Source organism: Aulonocara sp. 'chitande type north' Nkhata Bay, linkage group LG14, assembly GCF_057382095.1.
Source record: "Aulonocara sp. 'chitande type north' Nkhata Bay isolate Kocher_YH1m ecotype deep benthic linkage group LG14, A_spYH_male_GT1.1, whole genome shotgun sequence".
NCBI classification, from domain to species: domain Eukaryota; kingdom Metazoa; phylum Chordata; class Actinopteri; order Cichliformes; family Cichlidae; genus Aulonocara; species Aulonocara sp. 'chitande type north' Nkhata Bay.
In genome coordinates, this window is record NC_141357.1 from 42,047,059 (window position 1) to 42,059,472 (window position 12,414).

The following is a 12,414-nucleotide window of genomic DNA, read 5'->3' on the forward strand; positions in this document are numbered from 1 at the left end:
ATCAGTTAACCAACTGAACTGATAATAAGACTGCGTCTGACTATGATTCTCTCCTTGTTCCACATTCACAGATGGATTCATAAAATCATAAAGTTAGATCCCAACTACAACACAGGCGTCCTTCCTGCAGGTTGCATGAGGGAGAATATAGCCTCCACCCTCATCTAGTTTTACTTGAAACACTATTTTATAGTAAAACTTTATTCTGACTTAGAGTATGAAAATCATTGGTGTGTAAAGATGGCAGAACCAATAACATTTGTTGTATTTAGGCTGCTAGCTGGCAAAAAGGCTCTTTGTGGTGTGAGGGGAGAGCCCACAGTTTGGTACAAGTCAGTAAATTTGGATTAGTCGTGTGCGTCTTTGATCAGCTAAAACATTTGTTCTAAAATCCGGAGCCTTAACCACAGCGCAGAGCGCAAACACCTGCTGTTTATAACGTTTTTACATTTTATTTATTTAGTGCCGACTCACAGCAACTGTTGCCTCAAAGCACTTTATGTTGTGTTGTTATGTTCAAATTCTACCACTAGATGGAGCCACAGTTAGTGCCTTGTTGATGGCGGCTTTTAGGAAGAAACCATCAAGTTTTAACCGTTTCTGGGGTCAAGTGTGATTCTGTGAAGATGGTTTGTTGTTCTCTCCTTCAGGGACCGCTGGGGCAAAAAGGAGACAGGGGCTTGTGTGGGTCCCCTGGTCCCAGGGGACCCACAGGGCAGATGGGACCTTCAGGACCTCTTGGTATTGGCGAGCCAGGGCCTCCAGGAAGTAAAGGCAACATGGGAGACCATGGAGAGCGAGGACAACCTGGACAAAAAGGTAAATCTGCCCAGGAATAGTCTGAATTTGAGAGGAGGGGGATCAGATGCAAAGCTAACAGTCTGTTTCTTGTTTCAGGTGAAAAAGGTGCACAAGGAAATATGATCGCCTCTCCAGGAGATCCAGGTCAGAAAGGACAGAAAGGTTTATCTGGAGTCTCTGGACCAGAAGGTGAGACAAACAAATGTGTCCATTTATGTTTTAGTGACAAACCCAGAGAGCTTTATATAGAACCAAATCACCACAACTGTTACCTCAAGGTGCTTTGTGTTGGAAGGTAAACGCCCTACAGTAATTCAAAGAAAACAGAAAACCCCAACAATCATATGAGCCAATGTATGCCAGCGCTTTGGCAACAGTGGGAAGGAAAAAACCCTTAAAAAACAGGAAGTAACTGGGAAAGAAACAGACACGGAGACACGACAGACTGGGGAGACGAATGAATGAAACACGGGAACGTGAAGGGAGGAAACACAGGGACGAGGAGAAACCAAGGAACCGGGCTCAAGGAACGCTAACACAGAACTTAGAACATACGTCAAGAACGATCTTACAAAGGAGGAAAACGGGATAAAGACATGCTGTGGAAGAGAGACAGAGATCAAAAACCGATATGATTCAATGCAGAGAGGTCTGTTAACACCCAGTGCATCATGGGAATCCCCGGCAGCCTACATCTATTTTTCAGCAACAAATCACAACAACAGACTGAAGGCTCTGCCTCCCATTCTACTTTTAAATACTCTAGGAACAACAAGTAGGCCTGCAGAGCGAGAGCGAAGTGCTCTAATAGGGTGATATGGTACTACAAGGTCATTAAGATAAGATGGGGCCTGATTATTTAAGACCTTGTATGTGAGGAGCAGGATTTTGAATTCTGGATTTAACAGGAAGCCAAAACAGGAGAAATCTGCTCTCTCTTTCTAGTCCCTGTCAGGACTCTTGCTGCAGCATTTTGGATCAGCTGAAGGCTTTTCAGGGAGTTTTTAGGACTTCCTGATAATAATGAATTACAGTCGTCCAGCCTGGAAGTAATAAATGCATGAACTAGTTTTTCAGCGTCACTCTGAGACAGGATATTTCTAACTTTAGAGATGTTGCACAAATGGAAGAAAGCAGTCTTACATATTTGTTTAATATGTGCGTTGAAGGACATGTCCTGGTCAAACATGACTCCAAGGTTCCTCACAGTGTTACTGGAGGCCAAGGTAATGCCATCCAGAGTACGAATCTGCTTAGAGTTAGGTTGGCACGTGGCACTGAAGGAGATAACAGTGGATGAATTAGATGCGTAAATGTGGTTACAGCGTTTCAGAAAGAGCACATCACGCGATTCCACCTGCTGGAGATGCACACTCTGATTCACCTGTCCTCTGCTGGTCTCAGGTGCCGTGGGACCTAAAGGACCAAAAGGAGCTTATGGTTCAAAGGGAGAAAAGGGAGATAAAGGATTTTCAGTCCAGGGACCTCCAGGCTTCCCAGGGGTCAAAGGTCAGTTCAGGAACAGTTTTTACATGAACTAATCTTGAATTATTCTGAATGTTGAGAATGAACCTCCTTCCTAACCCTAACTCTATGTTTTACAGTTTAGCAAAGAAACAAACAAAAACCATGATGTCATAGAGTTAGATGCTCTGAGCTCACAGGGTTACAACAGCTATCATCATTTTAGTGAACAACTTCTATATTATCTCAGGAGTGAAGGGTTTCCCAGGAGCCCCCGGTCTACCTAGCTTTGGCATTAAAGGACGAGCAGGACCATCAGGACCTCCTGGGATGCCGGGACCAAAGGTAACTCAATCAAACAGAAAGTTGTTATCATAAACAAACATCCTCAGCAAACTGTGTGATCCAAACACAACACAGCTGGTGAGAGATAAAGACAACTCCAGGGCAACAGTGCTAATCGTCACAACACTTTTTTAACAAAACCCATAAAGGTACCAAAAAGTGGTTGTTGTCATCACCAGTGACCACTGAGACCTCAGGTTGGTTGTTCTCCAAAGTTTTGGCAGTTGGAGGACAAATTAAAAGCATAGAGTCAGGGAAACGTTATCTGAAGTGATTTTGTGAGTTTGCCACTAACAAAGAAATGATCCGTCTATAGTTTCAATGGTAGGTTTATTTGAACAGTGAGAGAAGGCAGAAAAATGAATTTCAAAAAAATTATAAGTTAATTTGCATTTTCATGAAGGAAATATTTGGAAGTATTTGAACCCTCTATAAACCAGTAAGATTTCTGGCTCCCAGGTGTATTTTATACACTGGGAGCCTCAACTTGTTACCTGTATGAAAGACAGCTGCCCGTAGAAGCAATCAATCTATCCAAACTCTGCAGCATGGCCAAGACCAAAGAGCTTTCCAAGGATTTCAGGGACAAGATTGTGGACCTAGACAAGGCTGGACTGGGCTACAAAACCACCACAAAGCAGCTGAGTTAGAACGTGACAATACTTGGTGCGATTATTCGCAAATGGAAGAACCATAAAATAACTGCCTCAGTCTCGAGGTCCACGCAACATCTCACCACGTGGAGTTTCAATGATAATTAGAAGCTTGTGGAACCAGCCCAGAACCACCTCGAAGAAAACAGTTGGTAGAAAGGACCGAAATCCTGCAGTGTCTTCAAGGTCGCCCTGCTGGAGAACGCACACACAGGCCTGTTTGAAGCCACTGAATATCTCAGTGATTCAGAGGAGGCGGGTGAAAGCATTGTGGTCAGATGAGACCAAATTCAAGCTCTTTGGCATCAACTCAACTCTCCGTGTCTGACGGGTCATTTCTTCGTCACTGGACAAACTTATAAAATCAGCAGGGGTTCAAATATGTTTTCCCTGACGGTACTTCCCATGTTTATGTGCAGGGTGTAACGTGGACCTCAGAGGGTAAAGTTCCCAACATAAAAATCATAAACAGATGATGGGTCAGCAGCTAATCCCCAAACAAACATTCAATTCAAGGCAGACGTGTCACTCATACGTTGTCTTATGTGGGTTACATATACACACACCAACACAGTAAGGAAGATTACGTTTAATATGAATTCAGTAAGAATGATCATTTTGATTTATATCCATTGATGGGAAAACAAGCTAAATCTCACTTGCACTCTGGTGGTCAAGGGCGGTCAGCACAGCCGTGGAGAAGTAACAACACCAGAACTGATGCTACGGTTTAGCAAGGAAGACGGCGTCAGCGTGGAGACTCTGAACAGAGACCAGTGATTTGAATAAGCAACAGTACTGCTGTCATCGTGTCAGGAAGCTGGTTTTCTGACGTTTGTAATGAACTATTATCTGTCGCGTGTTGGTTTGTTGGGCGTTCAGACTAATTCAGCTCACGCTTATTAAGAGCTGATTAAATAACTTCTTTATAAGGTGAATATATCAGAAGAAGATCAGAAGATTATATGAATCATTGTTTGTTTGCCAACTGGTTAGAAATGTCATTTACTGGTTTCCTGTCCTGCTGCTCTCTGTGGTCTCAGGGGGAAAAGGGTTTTGGTTTTCCAGGCTCAAGCGGTCAGTCAGGACTTCAGGGAGAAGATGGCTCTGTAGGACCTCCAGGTGACCCTGGACCTCAAGGAATAAATGGAGAGCCAGGACCACCAGGACAAGCTGGTCTGCCAGGATCCAAAGGTAGTTAACCCATGAAGTGATCCAACTCGAACTGGTTAGCAACAAATTATGTTTCACAGCAAGATCAAGAGGAACTGTCCGTAGATGATTCTCTGTGGTTCTCTAAGAAACGGGAAAATACTCAAATGAATGTCCAGAGCCAGTTATTATGCTGTAGGGTAACCTCCAAAAAAGAAATACAGTCAGTTCATTTACACCTAAACTGAGGTGAAGTATTTCTCAGGTCACAGAGGTCTGTGTGGTGCAGCTGGTCCCATTGGTGCTATTGGAATCTGTATACCTGGACCTCCTGGACCTGATGGAGAGCCAGGACCGACGGGCTTCACTGGATTTCCAGGTATCACATCTGACAGCTAGTCTGGGTAGAGTTGACGTCACCAAACAGAAACAGATTTGCTCTGATACTGTCCTGTCCTTTAGGGTTCCGAGGCCCAAAAGGTTTGAAGGGAGATGCTGGGCGGCCTGGCACAGGAGTGTTGGGGATTCAGGGGCCATCTGGGTCCAAAGGGGATGCTGGAAAACCAGGACCTATAGGAGCGATGGGACCACAAGGTCAGAGAGGTAGTGATGGGGAGCCAGGAAGCCCAGGTGAGGAGGCATAACCTGTGTTGCTCGGTTCTATCTGTGATATGAGTGTTTCTGGGTGAGTTCAAACTTTCTGACAGATTCATGGTGCATGTTTCAAGTTTAGTTTAGTGTCTTTTGTCAGTGAAAAGTTTGATGGGAAAAAGTAGTTTAAAGATGGACTAAAACTACATTTTTGATCTCCACCTATACCAGAGTGCTGGTGACCCGCTGAAGGGTAGGGTTAGATTCAGAAAGCAGACGATGTTCCCTTTACAACGAATCGTTTTAGCCTCACAGTTCAGTTTTCATAGCGTCTTTATTTGAGTATGTCCCATTGGTAAAAAACTCTAACCCATGAACCTTGTGCATGTTTAGACTGGTAGTAAAGTTTTTGATTGTTAATATAAATGAAACAATAGTGTAAAGATAGATGTTTGGGCAAATGAAACAATATTGAATAACAATATCAACATATGTTTGTTTTTTAGGGATCAGAGGGGACGTTGGTCCTCCGGGACCACCTGGGATTCCAGGGGATGACGGGAAACCAGGAGAGCCTGGACGACCAGGACCAACAGGTTTCATTTAGCCACCGGCGAGTCGGTTATTTTCACCAAAAGTCTGTCTGTCTGTCTGACCCTTCTCTGTTGCTCTGCCTCTCAGGCCAGACGGGTGCAAATGGGTTCTGTGGCTCTCAGGGGGCTCCGGGGCCTCGGGGGGACCAAGGAGAAACTGGACCAAAAGGACTTCAGACAAACATTGAGATCTTTGGAGAGCCTGGAGAGAAAGGTTTAGCAGGTAATCTGTTCTGTTCTACTGAGCATCACTCTTTAGTGTTGAAATGTTATTTATGGTGTTACGATCTCTGAGTGGTTAGCTGAGTTTACAACACTAACCTGCAAACACTAACACGAGTACTGCTACAGCTCACTGATTAACACATTTGCTGTATATGATTTCTTTAATTTGTCAGATGATGTGCCTTCATTACACTGACCTGCCTTCTTCCTTTCTTACTGTCAGGGCTCAGAGGCCTCACTGGTGATAAAGGAGACAAGGGCTTCTCCGGGCCACGAGGCCAAGATGGAACCAAGGGTCGAACTGGGAACTGTGGGCCTCAAGGTGAACTGTCATGTTAGGAAGTTTGTGAGCGTTGCAAACAAAGTGTATTCTCTCTGTAATTCCTTTGTATCTGAAAGAGAGAGGGGTTAGGTTAGGGTTAACCCCGACCCTAACAAGGTGATCTCGAGTTGCCCAAAATGAGCATCCAGTCAATCATCACCAGCTTTAACACTGACTGCTGGAACCACTAAGCCTAAATCTTCTCTTCCAACACTGTGTGGGAGCCCGTGAAGGATATGCACCTCACTCTGTGTTCCAAAAATGGTTTTTAACATGACACTCATGCTGGCATGTTGTCGCTCCCTGTCATGCAGTCTTGAAATGTGAAGCCGTGTCAGACACCAAAGAAAGATTCTTCTGATTCTGCATGACTATCAACAACAACTGTGTGTGTTTATCAGGACTTCCTGGTGACCCTGGTAGAGATGGAAGCAAAGGTCCTCCTGGTAGCTGTGGACCCCGTGGTGACAAAGGAAAAATAGGGGCACCGGGTAACGTCCCCCTGCCTGAGTGAAGAAACATAAACCATCTATTTTTCTGTTGCAGTGTTTCTCAGTTTTAATTAGGAAAGGAGAGGAAAACATGATATTCTCTCTCCAGGTTTGAAGGGTCAGAAAGGTTGTGCTGGACGCTGTGGTCCTCCCGGTGCAGTTGGAAGTCAAGGATACGATGGACCTAAAGGGTGTAAAGGAGAACCTAGTCCACCTGGACCAGGATCTAAAGGATATCCAGGAGATAAGGTGCATATAATTTCAAGTTCATATGATATTGGTTATAGTATAAAATATTTTCCTCATAAAGCCGTTTATGATGGCAGTTGTTCTTATCCCAGGTAAGTGCAGGGTTCGCTGCAGTGGGCGTCTTCAACTGAAACGATCATACACATCTTATTATTCATGCACTGCATTTCTTCCTTAACCTCCTGGGACCCGGGTCCACATATGTGGACATTACACAACATTAGACCACAACAAACATGTTTCTCTGCATGAGCTCGATGTCCACTTACCAGGACGTTATGCTGCCACTGTTCTATCAAAATTTGAAATGTCCTCAGATGTGGAGCTAATTTTTCTCAGAAAGTTTAGGAAAATTAGGAAAAAAAAATCTGGTGATTCTTTGTTTTTACGTTCATCAGGTCCCAATCAGCCCAAATATCAAACAGAAATTAAAATTATGCCATGGAAGAGTTCAGGTCTGACGAGGTTGGTCGCGCCACTGCTTCATTAGGCTCGCTGCTTCAGGATCGCAGCGTGTCTGGCCCATTGCTACGAGCCGGTCGGTCCCAGTGCTGGTGGGGGTCGGGCCATGCCAGGGCTGCCCCTTGACGCTGATTGTGGTCATAGTTTTTAGAGACGCGACCCATAATTAGACGTTAATTATAGAACTCAAAAACAAATCTGGGGCATTACTCCAAAACCAGCTGAGAGTGGTAATTTATGCTTTTCATCATTAATGTGAAAGTTTTTAATAGTCTGTTTCTGTCATTAAGGTATTCCAACATGTACAAGTTAGCCTGTATGTTAAGCACATAAGCAGGTCATTTACTCTTGAATCCTGAAGACTAACATAAAAAATAAACTTTGGTTTTGTTTGTGTTTCACCTCAGCGGCCTAGAAACTGTACACACACAGAGGAGACAATGAGCGGCTAAAAAACAATCAGTGTTTTCATATCCAGTATTTTACAGAATTGATTGGCTGATTCTCTTTAGGAAAATCCATACAAAAAGCAAATTATAAGCGTTTAAAAAAAACCCACCCCTACAAAGCTGACATATTTATGTATTTATCATTGGGATAATACTTGCCAGAGTGAATGATCTGTCCTTTCAGGGAAGTCCAGGATTTCCAGGACCTCCAGGTAGTAAGGGACCACCAGGAAACAATGGATTGTTCGGTCCCCCAGGAGTCAGTGGCCCCTGTGGCCCTATAGGACCCACTGGACTACCTGGTAGCAAAGGTGTGATTCATGGATGGAGAGATCCACATAGAAATTCTTGAGTCACTTTTTTAAAAAAGTGTTCTAAAAGACATACATACATGCATGCATGCATGTATGTATGTATGTCTTTTAGAACACTATTAAAAATGCATGCATGCATGTATGTATGTATGTATGCATGTATACATGCATACATTACTAAAAGCTACATCAAACCCTGACTGTTTGTTTCAGGTCCTCCTGGGTCCACTGGTGAAAAAGGTTGTGATGGTCCTAAAGGAAAACCTGGCTATCCAGGTCCCCCTGGCCTCAAAGGTACATCAGCAGTGTTCCAATATACACTTTGCTGTCTGTTTTTATTGCCTTAAGCCGAAGAACAGACCACTGTGCACGAATTATGTCTTCATATTTAGGTAACACTGGGCCACCTGGAGTTTCTGGCCCATCTGGTCCAAGAGGAAATCAGGGACAGGATGGGATACCTGGACCTCCTGGAGAGAAAGGAGCGATGGGAGGTAGGGGAAATTTTACCCTGCCACCTCCACACAGGCGCCAGACCCAAATGCACAGCAGGTTATTCAAGAAAACGGCACTTTCACTGAAGCAAAGAATGCAAAACATGAGCGAAACCATGAACAGAAAGCAACACAAAGAAAATAAACATGGAAGAAGACTGTTATCCAATGAGAACACAAGAGGACAAAGACAGAGACAAATGAGAGAGCAGCAAACCCAGAAGGAACCAAATCCACAGGAATGAATAGAAATGATGAACCAAAACACAGGATAGTAAAACACACTCATTACTAGAAAACCCATCAAAAAACAAGAATAAAAAAGTTCTACAAATTAATTTGAGAATTGTAGGAAAATAGATGGTGAATAATTTCTTTATTACTATTCCAACCCTTTATAGTTTTGTTAATACTGGCAGTTGTTATATTTGATATAGGCCATCCAATTAAGGTAAATGTCATGTTTTAGTCTTTATAATCTGATGAGGAAGATTTTATTTCAATTATGGTTGTTTTATTTTTCAGTTTGCCCCCTGACAGATTGAAACCTTAACATGGTCAGGCGGGTTTGCGTGCCTCAGTGACACTAAGAGCTACGTTGGTCAGATTTTAGGGTGGAGACCTGACAAAGTGCATACATGACAAAAACAGTTATCCAGAGCAGCGTGCCCAACCCGCGGGACATGGAACGGTACGGCCCGTGAGTCGTTTGGTACGGGCCCGCAAGAGTTGAGGCTTTGGTGTGAAATGTATGGTTTTTATCGTTAACTTGGTTTCCCTGGTTCTTTTCCCGTGTTGTAGTTGTGCGTCTTATTTTGAAAGAAATATTTATGCATTACCATAGCAACCAGAGAGCATTAAAGGGCAGACAGGAGGACGTTACTCTTAGTGTTGTTGGCGCATTTCAGGAGGACGCTGCTAATAAAGTTACACAGTTACACAGTGAATTCACGTTTATTAGTATTTTTACAAAACAGCAGTTTTTGTCTCGTCGTTTTATTTTGTTGTGTTTATCTGCGACACCTTAAAGGCCGGTCCGTGAAAATACTGTCTGACATTAAACCGTCCGTGGTGCAGAAAAGGTTGGACCGATGACCTAGAGCACCCCACAACCACCCCCACCACTTTCCTTCCTCTGTTGCCACCATTTGCCCCCTTTACATTTCTATCTGCCCCCTCATATATGCCCGTCTAGAACCGGCCCTGGAATGAACTTTTAACAAAACCCCCAAAACTCAGAGACCAGAATCCAGGGACCAGACCTCAGAGATAGTAAACAGTCATACCTTTAATTCTCACAGAATCAAACGCATCAGTTTCGGTGTTACTTCCTAACCTGTTTCTTTTCCCAGCATCTGAGCCTGGACCTCCGGGACGAGATGGAGAGAAAGGTCCACCTGGTGAGTCCTGTCATCAAATCCTGTGTTTAGTGTTCAGTCAGAGCTAAAGAAGAAGAAAAACACGGTGCTGTCTCCTCTGGTCTCTTCAGGGTGTACCGGGGAGAAGGGTCCTCCCGGTCCCCTTGGACCTCCTGGGCCATTTGGTCCAACAGGAAATCCAGGCTGCCCCGGACCTCCTGGACCACCTGGCCCTCCCGGTCTTCCTGGTACGGAAGGAGTCTGCTTTCCAGGAGGCAAGGGTGGAATAGGACCGGCTGGATGTCGAGGACCAAAAGGTGATGAGACACATTAGAAGTCTCGTCAGGGAAATGATTTAGAGGCTACTGTGGGGGATTTAGCATTTTTTTCTGTGTTTGAGAGTTGCATTTTCTTCAAGTGCGACTAATTAGATGCAGCTATAGTTTCCCACAGTGTGGAGAGACAAACATACTCAGAAGTGCTAGATTTGCAGAGGACTTTCAGGATGTCTGCACTTCCCAGATTACTAAACTTGGTGTAAACAACATCTTCTGTCCTTTTGTAGGTCCACCTGGCTGTAAGGGCCCTCCTGGTCCTCCAGGTCCTGGTTTCAAAGGGGATAAGGGATGTAAAGGAACACCAGGTATCGCAGGAAAACCTGGTTCCAATGGAGACAGTGGTCCAAAAGGCCAGCTGGTCAGTACACAGAAACATTACGGGAAGCAGTTCGTTCAGAATCTGTTTGTCAGCAGTCTAGTGTCCAAATCTGTGTGATGCTAGATACCAAAGGGAGCTCGAGCTGCTTTCATTTGGGCTAAAATCAGGTGATACAAACTGTGAGAATCAGTAAAAACGTTATAATCACCACAAACACGAGTACCTGGGTTCACTCAGCATTTAACCTTGACATTCATTTTTAGCACTCAAGATCCAAATTGACCTTAAAAACATTCAAGAAACCATATCAAGTGATATATGAAAGTGCACAGAGAGAGCTGTACGACACATTTTTAACATTTTTTCAATGTAATGTCCTCTGGCATCACCATGACGTCGTAAAGTTTCACAAAATCACATGCTGCATGAATACAGTTTAACATCTGTGTTAAAGCTGTTTTTAAAGCTTATAGCCAGGCCAAAGGTTTCAGCCAGTTCTGTTCCAATCATGTGGGTACAGGTAATAACTAGGGGTGCAACAATACTCGTATCGATATTGAACAGTTCGATACAGTGCTTTCGGTTCGGTACGCGATTCGGACAATACAAAATTTTAAATTTATTTTATCAACTTTTCTTCTGACGATGCTGTCTTTGTTGAGAGCTCAGTGAATCTGCGTTCGACTACTCCGCCTAGGCTGCACTGTCGAGCACAGATCCACTGAGCGCAGCGCAAGCTAGCAAGACAGAAGCTAAGCTCATTGCAACATGGCAAACTGAACCTCCCCCACCCTCATTCAGATCTGGCCTTTGGAACTATTTTGGTCTTCATGTGACGACAGTATGTCACATGAAGACCAAAGGTGGTGTTATGCCGGATGTGTCACGCAATGCTCAATTACATGGGTGGGAACTAGTGTGTTAGCGCAGTTAGCTCGTTAACGTGTTGACGCCGTCTAGCCCCACGCACGGGGCGATCCGCGGTAGCTCGTTAACGGAGATTTGCCGTGTTGTGGCGTTAACGTCATTTCAGATTAACGCTGACAGCACTAGTGGGAACACAACAAATATGATTGCACATTTAAGCCGACATCATCCTAGTGCAAAGACAAGTGGAAGCAGACAAAAACAACAAGCACGCATGCTACTAACTTTACCCGAGTCATTTAGACAGCCGTTAGCACGTGATTCTCCTTATGGGGACCTGATATGTTTAATATGCTGCTGAGAATATAGCCCAGAAGAAGCGTATAGTAGAGCTTTTATTTTGAAAGAGCCATTTCTCTGTAATAAACTCTCTTTTCCAAAGATGAGTGATTCCTCAATCAGATAGATTTATTTTTTTATTACTTTGTTGTTTCAGCAACATTAAATTTAAAAACTGTACTTTTGAGTTAAAATATATATTTATAATTTTAATAAATGACAAATTAAAAAGGCATGAACATTTTTTTTGTATCGAAAAAATATCGAACCGTGACACCAAAGTATCGAAATGAACTGTGAATTTTGTGTATCGTTGCACCCCTAGTAATAACATACAATCTTATTATGCAGCGCTTCATGGTCATAGGTCAGATGTTTTTAGTATAGCCCTTTCTTCAGGGGGACCCATGCTAATGCCTGTTATAAATGAGGAGTTAGCTAGCTAGCATACCACATGCTTGTTTTTTGAATAGTTTATTACCCTAAATTTACATTTAATCAACAAATCAGAAGTCAGGGACACGCCCACGACAAATGGAAACGCAGTTTGAAGTGTTCTCAGTCCACCCCATCTTTAACAGCTCGCTG

General features: G+C 43.6%; 1 protein-coding gene across 1 annotated transcript in view; it reads left to right on the forward strand.

The window, feature by feature from the left end:
• col4a3 (collagen, type IV, alpha 3) overlaps window positions 1-12,414 on the forward strand; it is a 40,897-nt gene that overhangs the window by 19,317 nt on the left and 9,166 nt on the right. Inside the window, exons 27-44 of the mRNA XM_086262660.1 lie at window positions 651-819; window positions 898-990; window positions 2,206-2,310; window positions 2,516-2,610; window positions 4,307-4,457; window positions 4,681-4,794; window positions 4,878-5,045; window positions 5,513-5,602; window positions 5,688-5,822; window positions 6,048-6,146; window positions 6,548-6,637; window positions 6,747-6,886; window positions 7,982-8,108; window positions 8,325-8,405; window positions 8,504-8,605; window positions 9,958-10,005; window positions 10,095-10,280; window positions 10,529-10,659. Coding sequence (XP_086118786.1) covers window positions 651-819; window positions 898-990; window positions 2,206-2,310; window positions 2,516-2,610; window positions 4,307-4,457; window positions 4,681-4,794; window positions 4,878-5,045; window positions 5,513-5,602; window positions 5,688-5,822; window positions 6,048-6,146; window positions 6,548-6,637; window positions 6,747-6,886; window positions 7,982-8,108; window positions 8,325-8,405; window positions 8,504-8,605; window positions 9,958-10,005; window positions 10,095-10,280; window positions 10,529-10,659 — 2,124 coding nt within the window. The remainder of the gene's footprint in view (window positions 1-650; window positions 820-897; window positions 991-2,205; window positions 2,311-2,515; window positions 2,611-4,306; window positions 4,458-4,680; window positions 4,795-4,877; window positions 5,046-5,512; window positions 5,603-5,687; window positions 5,823-6,047; window positions 6,147-6,547; window positions 6,638-6,746; window positions 6,887-7,981; window positions 8,109-8,324; window positions 8,406-8,503; window positions 8,606-9,957; window positions 10,006-10,094; window positions 10,281-10,528; window positions 10,660-12,414) is intronic.